The sequence below is a fragment of the Ranitomeya variabilis genome, chromosome 2 (genome assembly GCF_051348905.1).
Source record: "Ranitomeya variabilis isolate aRanVar5 chromosome 2, aRanVar5.hap1, whole genome shotgun sequence".
In the NCBI taxonomy this organism is placed as follows: domain Eukaryota; kingdom Metazoa; phylum Chordata; class Amphibia; order Anura; family Dendrobatidae; genus Ranitomeya; species Ranitomeya variabilis.
Window position 1 is genome coordinate 759732506 of NC_135233.1, and position 16036 is coordinate 759748541.

Consider the following 16036-nt stretch of genomic DNA (forward strand, 5'->3'; position numbering starts at 1 on the left):
TGGCCCTGGTGGGTGACTCATCTACATTTCAGCAACCAATCAAAACGCAGAAACTATCTACAACATCCAGACACAAGGGCTTTTGTCACTGGATGGCAGGTATGGCTGGGAATGAAATTCAGCCCTGGCATTTGAAATCACACAGGTCCATGTTGTCCCCGTCCCCAAGCACCCGATGTGATATATTACTAATATTACCCTGGATGGAAAAAAGCAATCTTTACTATAACACCAATATTTCTAATGATACCTGTGGACTGCTGAGGTAAGTGAGTCAGCAACTTTGTGCTCCGTCACAACTGTTAACAGTATGGGTGTCTTAAGAACACCGATCCTGTTAACAACATAGCAGAAAAGGCAGTCCATGACCAGACTGGCCCTTCTGGCATTTGCCAGAATTGCCAGATGGCCAGTCCAGCCCCGCTGGACGGACTATTTGAATCCCTTTGTTTAGCAGCCACACAGCGGTACACCTTATATATGATAGTCAGAAAGACTATGTGATCAAGTGGATGGCAAGCGCTGCATCAAGTGGCCTCTCCTCCACTTTAAAGGAAACCTGTCAGCAGGGTTGTGCATAGTGACCTACACAATGTCAGGTTGGCGCCGTTATACTGAATAAAATGATACCTGTGTTGATGAAATCTGTCTTGTGGTTGTTTCATAATCCTTATTTTTAGTTTTGAGTTAATGAGATTCTCGTGCCCTAAGGCGGGGTTGGTGTATGTGGTGCTCTGATTATATATTCATAATGCAGACTGCTGACAGGTCACTGCTCCCTCAGTGACCTGCCCCCTAGTTTGCATAATGAAAACCTAACATACTGAATAAAACAAAAAAAAATACTTCTGCAGGCAGATGCCGGCCGTGGCACCTGTGTTGCAGCATAATCGCATGGTTACTGTGCACTTATTCCCTTCTGCAGATTTACTTGAGCGAGGTAAAAAAGTCATTTTGAAAATGGAGCCCTCCGCGCCTGCATAGTAGCAGCTATCGGTTTGTGTAGACACCCAATAGCTGCTGTTGCGCAGGCGGCGCCATCTTGCTGGAGAAAAAAAAAGTTTTCACCAAGGTGGCACCGCCTGCGCAGTAGCAGCTCTAGGAGATCGCTGACAGCTGCTATTGCGCATGTGACCTGTCAGCTGTCTGCATTATGAATACCTAACCAGAGCACCACACACATGAACCCCGCCTTAGAACACGAGCATATCATTAACACAAAACTGAAAATAAAGATTAAAGAACAACCATAAGACAGATTTAATCAACCAAGGTATCATTTTAATCAGTATAACAGTGCCAACCTGACCTGGCACTGTGTGTGGGCTACTATGTACAACACTGCTGACAGGTTCCCTTTAACATCAGACCAGGCGCTGACATACCACATGTGCAGCTGCACCGGGGCCGGGAGGTGGAGGGGACTCCTACAGGGCGGCTAACACTGAGGGCAATCTGGCCTGGTTCTCTGGCCCCGAGGTTCTGGGGGAGACCCTGGCCAGATTGCCATCATTTGCGGTGGGCAGGGATCGATCCCTGCAGCTCCGCTGCCTACAGGAGAAAATGGCAACGGAGTGGAGCTGCAGGGATCAGTCCTGCGCTTCATGCCCGCACTTCCTGTCTGACACAGCCATGTGGCTGGATGACATCAGCGTACAGCGCGCATCTGTCTCAGATAGAAGCATGCCGGCGACAAAGATGCTGCATGTGAGTGCGTGTGGTTGGGGAGGAGGGCAATAATGGGATGCGGGGGATTGGGATGGGAGTAAAGTTGACTTATAATGGACTTACGAACAGGGGGAGGAGGGTGCTAAGCCCCTGTTAGTGTCCTCCTCCATCTCACAGTTCATTGTGATGTTATTGGGGACTTAACATTTATTGGAGAGTGGGCGAGGAGCCGATAAGGGGCATAGGACCCTTTATAATGAAATTAAAGGTGGGAGAAGATGCTGTCAGGAACTTGTAATGAATTGGGAGGTGGCGGAGGAGGCTCAGCACCTGATATCTTCTTCCACCCCCAAATTCATTATGAATGGGGGGGACACAGGGCAGGGACTAGGGCTATGTGCACACATTCAGGATTTGCAGGAGAAAATTCTGCTGCATCTCCTAATGTGTTGGCAGGAAGAAAGTTGCGTAAAATACATTTTTTTCCACATTTTTCCCATGCTTTAAGTATTTTCCACCATTAGTACAGATGAATTACACTGCAAAAATTTACATTATACAGATTTTAATCTGCTACAAATTTACAAGGAAAAAATAAGCAAGGTGTGCATGAGACTTCAGGGATGTCATTCACTTTGCTTGAACTGTAAACCCTTGCATATTTTCCGTGTTCACATAGCCTTACAGTTAATTGGCTGCTTATCACTTTATATTTTTAATGGTGGGGTACATATCTGTATTCAGGGGAGAGACACAAGAATGTATACAATGTATGTGACCTTGTTGTTTTCAGGGCTGCGACAATCATCATGACAAGATGAGTCGTGGCTGGGAGATGTCGACAGGAAGGTCTGACCAGATGGAGAAGAAACAGGAGAAAGCTGTTCTAATCAGATGAGATGTCAGTGGTAAGTGCCTGGATGTAGATATTATTCTGTATCTGCACTGTGTGACGTGGAGTGATAATGTTATGTGTAACTTCCTACATTCCTGTAACTTCCTTATTCTACATTCTCACATTTGTGTGAAATGTCCGTGTGCTTTCAGGTTTTTTTGCACACTGGCCCGTAGAGTTTTATAGGTCCATTCACACATGAAAATCACAGATCTGAGAATGAAATCCATAAGGGTCAGAGAATGTTCTCTTCTGATCCAATTTTGAGGGTCAAAACAGAACATGCTCAATGCATCTGTAAAAGCGGGCAGCACACTGACACTGCACACAGATACAGGAATGTAGCCTTATTATGTAGAGCACAGTCCCTTAGTATATAGTGTAATCACGTATTATGTGTAGTACAGTCCCTTAGTATATAGCATACTCATTTATGTATAATACCATCCTTAGTTACATAGTTTCCTCTTATTTTGTATAATACTGCCCCTTATTATGTACCATCCTCTCTAGTTATATGTGGTGCTGTCCCTTATTACATAGCTTACTCTGCTGTTATGTACAGTGCTGTCTCTTACATATTGTATGCTTATTTTTGTTATTCACAGCACCCTCTTTTTTAGTCCTCTCGCTTGTCAGATGTAAAATGAATGCTGATGGAGCAGCCGGATGACCAGACGACCAGTCCATCAGGTCCTCCATTAGAATAGAAGCTTTCGACTGCTCCATCAGCCATCATCGCATTATATATCTAACAAGAGAGGACGGTATGTAATAAAGACAGGGGGCACTATAAATCATCCAATTTCTAAGGGACTGTGCTTTACATAACAAGAGAGGGCACTGTGTAATAAGGAGTGGCAATATACATAATAAAGGAAACTATGTAAGATGTGTTAGTGTGGATGTGTGTGTGTGGGTGGGTGGTTATGCATCTGTAGCTTTGTCACCATAAAAAGTGAGGGGCCCAGTAAAAACTTTTTTCGTTTGCCTATGCTGGCAAGCAGAAAGTTCATCTCACTCCGAGAGAGACGGCCCATGGGACTCAGCAGGGACCATGGCCTGAGCAATCTGTAATGCTCGCGCCCAGACTGGTTGGCGCGGGCGTGTGGGGTGTGTGACCCCACTGGACCACAGACCAGACTTCCCTGGAAGGGGCGTAACTAAGTAGCTTCCTAGGTGTTCGCTGGAGCCTCTGATGGTGAGGTCAGACTTGTGCAGTAGGTAGCTACCAGTTACCACTCCAGGGTGGAGTTTGACTGTGGATGCTAATCCCACCGGGGGACTAGACGCAGGCAGGCATGGATGTGACACTGGCTGATGGATGGGTGCGGCAGAGGCCCTGACAGGCAGACTGGCTTGACGGAGATACAGGCAGGCAGAATGGCATGGCTGGTACTCTGGCAGACAGGCGGTCACGGCTGGCACTCTGGCAGGCAGGCGGACAGTGCTAATACTCTGGTAGGAGCTGGTATATAGGTGAGTGTATGGAAACAGGTAAGAACCTGTTCAGACTGGAGGGTAAATGGAAACAGGTAGAGACCTGTACGGCAAGTTGCTGAACAGATGTAGAGTAAGAGCGGATGCAAAGCAGAACCACAGGAGGCAGAGTAAGAGCAGGAGGTGGAGCTAAGAGCAGAGAAGGAGAAGGCAGAGCTAAGAGCAGAGAAGGAGAAGGTAGGGGAGGAGACAGAGCCAAGAATGGAGCCGCTGGAGGCAGAGCCAAGAGTGGAGCTGCTGGGGCGGAGCCAAGAGCAGAGCTAAGAGCTGAGACGCTGAGGGTGGAGCCAAGAGCGGAGATGCTGGGGGTGGAGCCAAGAGCGGATATGCTGTGGGCGGAGCCAAGAGCTGAGATGCTGGGGCGGAGCCAAGAGCGGAGACGCTGGGGTGGAGCCAAGAGCGGAGACGCTGGAGGTGGAGCCAAGAGCCAGAACCACAGGAGGCAAAGCCAAGAGCCAGAGGGTGCAGAGCCACAGGTTGTGGCGAGCAAAGCTGAGAGGCACAGAACCACAGGTTGTGGCAGAACTGAGTAGAGAAGCACAGAGCCACGGGTAGTGGCAGAGAAGAAAGATGCAGAGCTGCTGATAGTGGTAAACAGAGCAGAGAGGAAACGCAGAGATAAACACAGCAGAGTGAGAATGGTAAACAAACAAAGAAGGAACAGGAACGGACATAGACCAGAGTTCAGACACAGAAGTAACGGAACACAGATTCAGACCAGGGTATAACGCCCCACTAGGTGGCGTACACAGAGACACAAACAGAACACAGATAAAGGCCTGCGTACTGCAGCCCTCAGGGACAGGAAACAGACACGACCTGGCAGCTCAGTAGCAAATGCTAACTGAGGGAAATAGTTTTCTCAGGCATCTTCCAATGGGTAAGGATGCCTTAAGTATCAGAGGCCTCTAGGCTATTGGCCAGGGACACCTTAGGGTGTCCAAACCTATATCATTCAGGTTCGGACATCAGGTGATGGTTACCCGCCTCCATGCTGTATATACTGAATTACCACACCCGCCCTGGACCTGAAAAAATGTGAAACCCGGCAATTAACAGTTGTATGGGCCCTATCTACAGCTAAAGCATCTGCGATGCCTTGCTTAGTGATCCGTGGAATAATTTCCGACCAACCCAAGATTATTTCAGAGAGAAAACAGCAATGCTCTAGATCAGTGCGCATCAGTCATGAGTTGAGCCATTTTTAGAAAACAAAGGTCGATGCCCCAGCATGTATAATCAAAACCACTGAACAACCCGATAGAATGCTGATCTCCAAAGCCTCGGTTAAAACCTGAGATCAGGTTAAACCCCATATTCCTCTCCACATCATTTTGTTATTCCAAAATCCCAGATTTTTGCCACCAGTTCTGCATTCGGCCCTCTGCACCACCCAAGACATAAGAATGGCCAAAAAAACATACCATTGGCCTCGGAGAACCTAAAAGATAAATGTTAGTTTAACAGTTCGGGGCGAATATAACTTGCAAAGCATTCCGAATTCCAACAACCAATTCTTTGAACATCTTCATTTGACAAGCCTGACTTGGACTCTTCTGTAGCTGCGCCAATCCTAAATGCATGCCAAAATCACTGGGGGAAATGCCCATGAGAGCTAAACGGCACTTGAAAACAGATTGAAATTGAAAAGCTGTTAAAACTACTGTCAGAATGATTTTTAAAAAGTTACCGCCGGACAAATCTACAAATAATCAAAAACCATATGGTTGGGGCATACAAAATCATTATTTCCTTTTAACGGGTTCCATAAGCCACGACAAAAGATACGTTTTAGAGTGACAAATCCATAGCTGAATAGACAAATTACTGAAGATAACTTTGTCTTTTAATAATCCCCCCCGTCTTCTCTTTTGGCGGTGCCACAAGCTCACCAACCCCCAAAAAACCTAGTGAAAAAGCCGCACTAAATGAAGCCGCATCTTATTTATCCTTACAGATGGTATTAGTAGCAACAATCAAACAGCCCAGCAATGAATAGAAAATGGGGTGCCAACATTCCTTTCTATCTAGCTCCTTTCTCCAGCACTTTCTTCAACACTTGGCGAATAAGGAAGGACTTAAGTGAGGTCAACAAGGTCTGCATGCAAAAATGAAAACTTCTGACCTCTGTGTGGATAGCCTGTCCCTATGGTATAAAAAATGCTGAACCATGTTGCCTATAAGTGAAGAAACCTTTTTTCCCCAAATTTCTGTCCCACAAAATGACACTACTCATCTCATGCCTTACCATAGTTGTTCCATGTAGCAGGAGCCAAAGAAGACCTGATCAAAGACAACATCCACTTGTTAGTACCTCCCATAGTGCCAGGAGGGCATGGTGTGCCTTCCCTGGAAGCTTCCTGCATAAGATCGGAAGCTTCTGACATAAAAAAAAAACTGCTAAACTTTTCAAAGAAGTGGCACGAGATAAAGCATCTCATAGGAAAAAAGCCAGTCTAAACGGCAGTCTAACAAATGATGACAATCGGGGTGCACAGTAAGCAGGTGAAAGCCTGACCTTCAGATTTTGCTATAAGGGCTCCCTGGTCTGCTTTCCTGATCAAACCCACAGCTCTATAAGAGGAGACCTAAGCTACTGATGCATCATCCTTTGAGATGCTATCGTTCACTGATGTTCCCCTAGGATAGGAGAGGTGAGGAATTAAACTATATTTATTCAATTCCTTTTTGGGAACAATCCCTATAGAAACTCTCAAATTTTAAAAGGGTCCGTGATTATACCCAATCTGACCTCTTTTGAAATTTTTTCTCTGACAATAACTGGATTTTTCTTAACAGATTTCAAATTCCTCCATAAAGAAGGCTCCCTGGTAAATAAAAAGGAGATGAAAAAAAAACTAAAGTAAAACCACAGGGAAGCTGAGCAGCAGGCTTGAAGCCAGTTGGTCATAGTTTTTGCTACAATGCGCTTCTGTCAAACAGCCTTTCAGTCGTAAACCTATGCTCTTTATCAGCCATGTGGTGGTCTGCAGAAAATACAGTAGGGGCCAAATGTTTATGTATTGACTTTCCCAGATGTTTTTTTTGGTATCCTCATCCAGGTTTTACCCTAAAGGGCTGAGACCACAAAAGAAAGCTTCTCTATGAAAACCAGTGCATGATTTTTCAAGCTGTTTGTTTCCATCACTGAGTGGGGTGTTAGTTCGAATTAATTTACTAAGGTCTTTAGGGCCCTTACTAAATCAGTACATGCTAACTTATCTCCCCAATCCACCATAAAATTGAACCCACCATTTGCAGATGGAAAAAGTGTAGATTCTGAAGGAGTTTCCAGGACCACACAGGGCTCGCCTTCTTCCTTGCATGGCGGACTGGCCAACATCAAAGGCTCCTGCCTCTTACAATGGTGATCAGACCTGCTCTTACCCGACAAACTACTGGAGCTTGCAGAAGGAGAACACCACCACCACGAGGATTTGGAGTGACAAAACCTCCTACTGCATCTTGATGCTCTAGAAAAATGTCTGGATCTACACCATTTGTGACCAGAGGCTATTTCTCATGAACAGTAGAGCCCTGGGAAGAGATCGGGACTGTGATCTAGAGACGACTCTATGACTACTGTCAAGTGGTAAGATACTTGTGGTGGCTAACTGAGGCAGATGGACAGGAGGAGGAAGAGTGTTATGATCTGGCGCATCAAAGAAAGATTCCTTATTCACATTAGCTGAGGGCTGAACAGGTTCACCCCTCCTCCTGTGTAGCTGAAGAGTTATTGTTGTTGCCCATGACTACCATAGCGTATCTGGTGGTGATAGCACTGCTGCTGCCCAGGGCTGCAGGGGTTGAAAATGGCATCCGATATAAAGTGGGCATGGTCAAGTTGCACGCTGCAAAGTGCCGGGTTTCCTAGACAGGGAACCTGTGGTGGCTTAGGCACTGCCTGCCTGTGGGTGCTTTGCCTACCTTGCTCTGGGGGATTGGGGCTGAGTCATCTCCTTGTTTAGAGATCTCCTTGGGCTTCATGGGGTTGGTTGGTTACTGATGCCTCTTGCTTATTGGTGTTGCAGCCTCTGTGGCCTTTCAGAAAGTGTGTATATGCTGACAGACATGGGTCACTTATATTGCACCCAGGTGGACTTCCTTCCACTAAACATGTGACTTATGAAGGTAATTGCTTGCACCACAAAGTTTTTGGCTTCATAGCCACATGTAAATTTTAAGTTATTTGATCCCATAAATTTAATTTGATTATATTTTTCTTAATTCTCCAACTTATCCTATTTGATGCTGATGCATGACATAAAAATCCAATTACAAACACAGGCTGTAAATAGTGATTAGTGAATATACTTGTTGCACGGGTTTTCCCGAGCACGCTCGGGGGGGTCTCCGAGTATTTGTTAGTGCTCGGAGATTTAGTTTTCGTTGCCGCAGCTGCATGGTTTACAGCTGCTAGACAGGCTGAATACATGTGAGGAATGCCTGTTTGTTAGGGAATTCCCACATGTATTCAGGCTGTCCAGCAGCTGTAAATCATGCAGCTGAGGCGACGAAAACTAAATCTCCGAGCACTAACAAATACTCGGAGATCACCTGAGTGTGCTCGGGAAAACCCGTGCAACAAGTATACTCGCTCATCACTAGTTGTAATGTAACAAAATAGCTAAAAAGCCTACTTTACAGCCTGAATAGTTCTGCGAGCCACTGTACAAAGACACACAGTCATAGACAATAGGAGACTTACCACCAGTCCACTTCCTCTTTAGTTCTTCCGACTCCCGCAGAGCACAGGATCTGTGGTGACATCACGGTCACATGATTGTGATGTCACCAAAGGTCCTGAAGCAGTTTCCACATCACAGGCCACATTGATAATGCTATTCTCAGTGTAGCTCCTGCTGTAAACGCCAGGGGCCCTCAAGGTGGAAAGGGCCTGGACAATTCCCCCCCTTCTTGCCCCTCTGAATGCTGGTCCTGTAATGAGTGTAGTAACATATTCACTGGTTGCCGTCTTCTGCCATTGTCTGTGGCACTCTGGTCTGTTTCAGTACCATGTCACTTTTTACATTAAACTTAATGTAAGTCTATGAAATTCACAATGAGGCTCTGTAGTCTCTTAAACTTGTACTGAAAAAATAGCCACTGCCTCAAACAGTGTGATCCAGCAAGGTACAAACGTTGTCACGTGGTGTCGTAGTGGACCGGAGTGACTGGTGAGAATATTACTGCATTCATTACACATACACATTGGTCATTTTTTATTTCTCCCTTTGGCAGCAAAGTGCTCTTTTAACAAACTGGTACATAAAGTCGGCATGCCCATGTGGTTTGGTTGAGATTTACGTACTATCATTATCATATTTGTTTTATAACTTCATAACTCCGGGGGGCTGGATGTCAATCAGGATGACTTCGGCAGTCACGAGCATCAACAGAGCAGCCCGGAAGGGGACGAACTGTTCTGTTGATTTGAAGCAGCAGAATCGCCATCAGGACCGGTCTGTGATCGCTTGAGGTGATGCCTCTCACCTCTTAGTTCCCAGCCCCATGAGAATAATACCATTTCGTTTACCAAAAACTGAAACATTATAAAAATTTATTGCAGCGTGGAAGGGAAAAAAACATAATTCTGACTTATTCCATTTGTGATCACATGGGTGAACAGAATTTTAGCAAAAAAAGATTATTACAAGAAGACACTGAACATAACAGATACAATTACTACAAAAAAAAAATCAAATATTAAGCTACCTGACTTCATTTCCATGTGTAAACCCAAAGGGAAGCCCCCAGATTGGCCTTTTTTTTAATGCTCCCTTTTAGGGTAACATGAAGAGTTGGATTTGATGCATTTGATGAACAGTGAGCACTTTGCACAGACGCCGGTCATGTACAGACAGGACATTTCTGCTGCAAAATAATTAAAACGTTTTTTGCAATTGGCTCTGGTTATGACAGCCTTAAAATGATCTGAGTGCAGGCATCTGGATAAATGGAATCCACGCAGACTACTATGTTGTATCATTTATTAGAAGAGAATAGAGAATGTACAGATGGAGACAATGTATGTAAGCACATAGTCCTAGCAATACACAGGTATACAGTACTGCAAGGAATAAAGCAAACCTTCATTTCAATGGTGGGCTCAGCCCAATTTATTACAGCAGGCATCTGAAACCAAGAGAAGCAAACCTATCTCTTAATGGTGGTTTTATAAACTGCATTTTTCATTATATTTTTATTCATGTGGTTTTTTCTTTTGTTATGCCAAAAAACATTACAGTCAGGTGAAAGTATATGGGAAAAAAGCCTTACAAACCATTCTACATTTTGGTGTCTTTTTTTTATCCATTGTTGTGATCTGTTGTGTGTTTTGGAAAACGCAGCTTTTTGTATCTGGTTTCTTTATTTGTTGAATTAAAAACATGTTACAAATGAAATAAATTGAAAAAAATGGAGCCAAAAAATATATTCTTTCTAGTAAACTTGTTGCTTGTGCTAGAAAGAATATGCTACAATATGTGCAATGCTTTATTAAAATATACAATACGGTTATTACATTTTCTCAATAATTGCACAACTGTCTGTACAACATACCTGTCTGATGTATTGTACTTTTTCTTGAAATAAAAAAAAAAAAGATTTGAGAGAGCAACATGGTGTCACAATTTTGTATTTGCTTAGGTTCTGGAATATACTGTAGGATAGGGGCTGATTTTTGGGAGCCAGAAGACAAACTTATAATAACTTTTAGGGCTCATTTCCACATGCGAGTCACACGTCCGTATCTCGCATGTGGAAACCAAGCTGTGGAGCCGACACTCAGGAGCGGAGCGTGCGGCCGCATAGGAACACATGGAGCTGCACAGCTCCGCTCCAAAGTGCCGGCGCCACAGCTTGGCTTCCACATGCGAGACACGGACGTGTGACTCGCATGTGGAAATGAGCCCTTAGGGTATGTGTCCACGTTCAGGATTGCATCAGGATTTGGTCAGGATTTTCCATCAGTATTTGTAAGCCAAAACCAGGAGTGGGTGATAAATGCAGAAGTGGTGCATATGTTTCTATTATACTTTTCCTCTGATTGTTCCACTCCTGGTTTTGGCTTACAAATACTGATGGAAAATCCTGACCAAATCCTGATGCAATCCTGAACGTGGACACATACCCTTAGGTAGGATTATTTGGAGACATTTGTGCTAGTCTGTGGCCTTGCAGGAACACACGATGCTAAATCACTATATTATTATTTTGGTATTTGCTTGATTTGGAGGAAGGCGGCATGTCATCTCATTACAGCAACTCTGTGTGGGGTATATTTCTATATCTTTATATATCTCTATATTGTTCATTTTGACTGACAGAAAATGTTGTTCCTGCAGTAAACTGATGCTTTTTACTATAGCACCGTTTTATTGTGGCCCATCAGGCCCAAAATGTTGTGACCACTGTAGTAACAGTAAAATAACACAATATTACAGATACTTGCTGCAATATATTTTATATGGCTTTATATTACTTGCAGATAACCATATAAATTTATATAACTACCAAAAACATTTCATCAAGGTCAGAGTAATCTATAGTCATTTTAGATATCTGCACACACATAGATATGATAGACGGAGTAAATAGATCAGATACAACCATACATAATATTGATGATAGATATAAGTGTGTAATTTATTTTTATAGAGCTTTGGCCAAAAGTATTGAGACTATCACAAATATTAGTTTTCACAGTTTGCTGCTTTAATGTTTGGTAACGTGTCAAGGAACCACTGACCACCAGAGAAAGAAATAAAAAGTACGTTATTTAATTAAAATAATAAAACTGAGACCAACGACATCAGATTACTTTTTCTCTATGGTCTAAGGGGTAAGGTTTCTCCTTATGGAGAGTAACAGACCAGATCTGGCTTGTCAAGGTGAGGAGGCTTATTCGCTGTGCAATGCTCCTCTGGGAATTTTAATATGTAAATTGCCTCTTCCGAGAAAAAGAGGACTTAAACTCTATAGGGCCACCTGTTGGCCACCAACAGGTGGCGCTATAGAGTTTAAGTCCTCTTTTTCTCGGAAGAGGCAATTTGCATATTTTTCTCTATGTTCACTCATCCCTGATATCGTGACGGGTGGTGCTCTGTGTTTGGGCATATTTTTTTAAAAAATTTACGAAGTACAATTATAAGCATTTCATAAGATTTTAGAGTTTTCCTAATACATCGAGTCTATGTAAAGATTCAATATTAAGTGTTCGCCCTCATTTTTTCAAGACTTTTTTTGCAAATTGCTTTGGCATGCTGGATATCAGCTTCTGGGGAGAGATGAGCCCACAGTCCAGGTTAGAGTTCTCAGGTCATGGACATTTCCTAAGCTTCGGTTTCCTGGAGTGTCGTTAGATTCACTGGCCTGGCGAGAAGTCATTTGTGCAGTGTGTGGAGTACATGTGCTGGCGCCAGCATGGCAAATCAAAAAGCCAGGGATGCCTGATAAGGAAATTTGTGCAGCTCCTGTCCATGCCCAGAGAGCACTTACCAGAACTGTGATCCAAGGTTGCATGAAGCTATCTGCTCATCTCTACTTCTGGGCCAAATTCTCTATGATAGCATCCCAATCTTGCCTCATCAGTTCTTGGCGTTTATCACAATTTCAGTGTTCTTGTTTGCCCACCCACTTTTTGAGGAAGGATGGCCTTTGTACCACCTATCCATACAACAATCTTGATTAGTTTTACTACTGATTTGGATTTTTGCTGCAAATAGATTTGTGTTACATGGTTTCAGTATTTAATTGTTGATGTTTAAAGCGGTGCATAATATTTTTGCATGTGGCACTTTGCCTACATTATCATAACTATCTACCACAAATTCAGAGTGGATGAACAAAAGAGAAATCTAAATCAAATCAATATTTCTACCTTCATTTTGAGACAGATTTTGAAGGGACCGGCAGAGGCAGTGTCATGTTGTGTACAATCTTTTGCAGGAAAACCTTTGCTGTTGGCATTCATGTGGAATTTGCCTAGACACTTACTACAGTATATACATTTTTACTAAGTACACTCTCTTATGGCAACAATAAGATAAAATTTCATTAACCTCTTTCAGCATGGTGCATCCTTCAATCCAACACAAAGCCAAAAACAAGTCCGATTCATGAAGTATTGACCTTGCTCCTTATAGGACTAGGGCTACGTTCCCACGATGAGCTTTTTACACTATGTATTAAATAGGTTACTTGCATTTTGCTTTGTTTTTTTAATGTATATAGGATTAGACAGGTGTTTTTAATGTTATGGCTGATTGGTGTAGCTTTTACCAGTATTTACAAAGCAAAAATGTCTAAACATGACTTTTTATATGAATTTTCAGCTACAAAGCACATACTTTACATTGACCACCAGGACAGAGAGTTAATTTGGCCATGTCAGACTCTAGTACAGAGGCTGGCGCACGGCCTACGCTGGGCACGTGTAGAGAACAAAATGAAGTTTTGCTACTCTTGCCAAACTAATGCCAAATGAGATCCTTTCATTCTTTACTTCAGTGATAATCATGACCTACAGGATCTTGCAGCAAAAACAATCAAATGTTATGCAATATATATCGATAATAAGTGCATTATTTTGAGTTCTTTATGCAATTTCCATATGTTGCCAACATGTCAAGGTTCACATTACACACATTAAGCATTCAGTGCACAGGATTACTGTTAGCTTTATCGAAGGTAAAAAAAAAATGCCCTACTAATTGTCGCTGTCAGATACATCTATCTACATGTCCTGACCACACTCGGTGCAGAATACTTGGCTTTGCTGTGACAGGAATTTTTGGCCAATAAGGGAAACTTTGCACTTTGAACAGGCGAAGCAATCACTGTGCCACTGACAGTCCTCAAATGAGATGTACTGGCCGCCTCCTTGACCTGTGCAGGAGAAAAATGGATGAGAATGTGAGAAAAAACACATTAATGCAAACAAAGTCCCATTTGACATCAGTATAGCTCCTTATCCGCATAACGACAGGAGGCAGCATCTATCTTAATTTGTGTGCAAAATAAATAGTTGTTACATAGCAACGTAATATTTGGCTCCAGGCTTGTTTTAGCATCAGCGGTGAGTCACAAAGAAACATGACCCCCAGCCGTGATAAGAACCTTCATCCAAGCCTCCATGAGCCGATCATATCATAGCGATGAGAATACTGGTGCCAGCTAAAGCAAAGATGTTACAGCAGATGGCAGATATTACACAAGGTGTGATAAAGTTCTCACATGCAATTCTCCATTTTTTACAGGTTCAATGTAGTAATTATGCCAAAATGCCATCTTGATTATGGCCTACTTTCATGTATTATGGCTCACTTTCAGTAAGTGTGTGCTAATGTCTGCTATAATTTTCTGGCTCTAGTATAATAGCACAATACTTTTAATGTGTGTAAATATTATCACATATTTGAATTTGCCAATAAATTGAATAAAATGATAAATGCTCACTTTGGGAGGCATCATCTCCCACCCTTCAGCAGCATAATGCTTGTTGTTGCTTGCACGCCACTCAGGATATTTGAGTCTGACCAAAGACTCTCTAGCACACCCCTTACTCTTGGATGTGCAAGACACAATAACAACTTTCCCAGTATCCCCTGGGGCTAAGCTAACCACTCTCTGTCTGCTATAACCATTTTAACCTATATAGTTGCTGGATGATTCCAAATCAACAGTGCAGCTTCTATCTGTCACATTGTCATATATAGTTGAAACCAGAAGTTTACATACACAATATAAAAAGACACACATGCATGTTTTTCTCAGTATCTGACAATAAATCAGAATAAATCTTTCCCATTTTAGGTCAATTTGAAATACCATAATTATTATTTGCCAAATGCCCAGATTAATGAGAGCGAGAATGTTTTAAGGCATTTTTATTACTTCAAAGTCAAAAGTTTACATATACTATGCCTTTGAACAATTCTGGACTCCCCATATGATATCAAGTGTTTAAAAGCTTCTGTTTTTTTGGCAACATCTGAGTTAATTAGAGACACACCTGTGCATGTATTTTAATGCACACCTGAAACACACAGCTTCTTTGTATAGCATCATTTGAAAGTCTAAAGAAATCAGCCAAGATATCAGAATTGTGGACTTGCAAAAGTCTGGCAAGCGTTCTTGAGTACAATTTCAAGATACCTGAAGGTGCCTCGTTCATCTGTACAAACAATTATAAGCAAGTACAAATAAGATGAGAATGTCCAGCCATCATACAGCTCAGGAAGGAGATGGGTTCTGTGTCCCAGAGATGAAAGTGCTTTGGTCCGACATGTGCATATCAACCCAAGAACAAAAGCAAAATACCTTGTGAAGGTGATGGCAAAAGCTGGTAAGATTATGTCAATATTTCATAGTGAAACGAGTACTGTATCAACATGGTCTAAAAGGCCACTCTGCCAGGAAGAAGCCATTACTTAAAAAAAACACTAAAAAGCCAGAATAATATTTCAAATGCACACAGGAACAAACACCTTAATTTTTGGATACATGTCCTGTAGTCTAATGAAACTAAAATGTAACTTTTTGGCTTAATGACCATCGTTACATTTGGAGGTAAAAAGGGAAAGCTTGGAGGGACTGGTGCACTTCACAAAATAGGTGGCATTATGAGAAAAGAAGATTGAGCCAATACTGAAGCAACATTTCAAGACATCAGCCGGGAAGTTAAAGCTTGGGTGGAAATGGGTCTTCCAAATGGACAATGACCTGAAGCATACCGCCAAAACAAAGTGGCTTAAGGTTAACAAAGTCAATGTTTTGGAGTGGCCATCGCAAAGCCCTGATCTCAGTTGTATTGAAAATTTATGGGCAAAGCTGAAAAGGCAGGTGAGAGCAAGGAGACCTACAAACCTGGATCTGTTACACCTGTTTTGTCAGGATGAATGGGCTCAAATTCCAACCAACTGTTGTGAGAAGTTTGTGGAAGTATATCCCAAACATTAAGGGCAATGGTGT

At 42.7% G+C, this 16036-nt stretch overlaps 2 protein-coding genes across 5 annotated transcripts in view; one reads left to right on the forward strand and one right to left on the reverse strand.

Moving 5' to 3' along the window:
- LOC143809899 (uncharacterized) overlaps nucleotides 1–16036 on the forward strand; it is an 848616-nt gene that overhangs the window by 106863 nt on the left and 725717 nt on the right. The window lies entirely within an intron of this gene.
- FHL5 (four and a half LIM domains 5) overlaps nucleotides 12194–16036 on the reverse strand; it is a 105012-nt gene continuing 101169 nt past the window's right edge. For all 4 annotated transcript variants that reach the window (XM_077289697.1, XM_077289700.1, XM_077289699.1 and 1 more), the window contains one exon: nucleotides 12194–13951. In XM_077289697.1, the coding sequence (XP_077145812.1) occupies nucleotides 13800–13951 (152 nt within the window). In that variant the 3' untranslated portion in view covers nucleotides 12194–13799. The remainder of the gene's footprint in view (nucleotides 13952–16036) is intronic.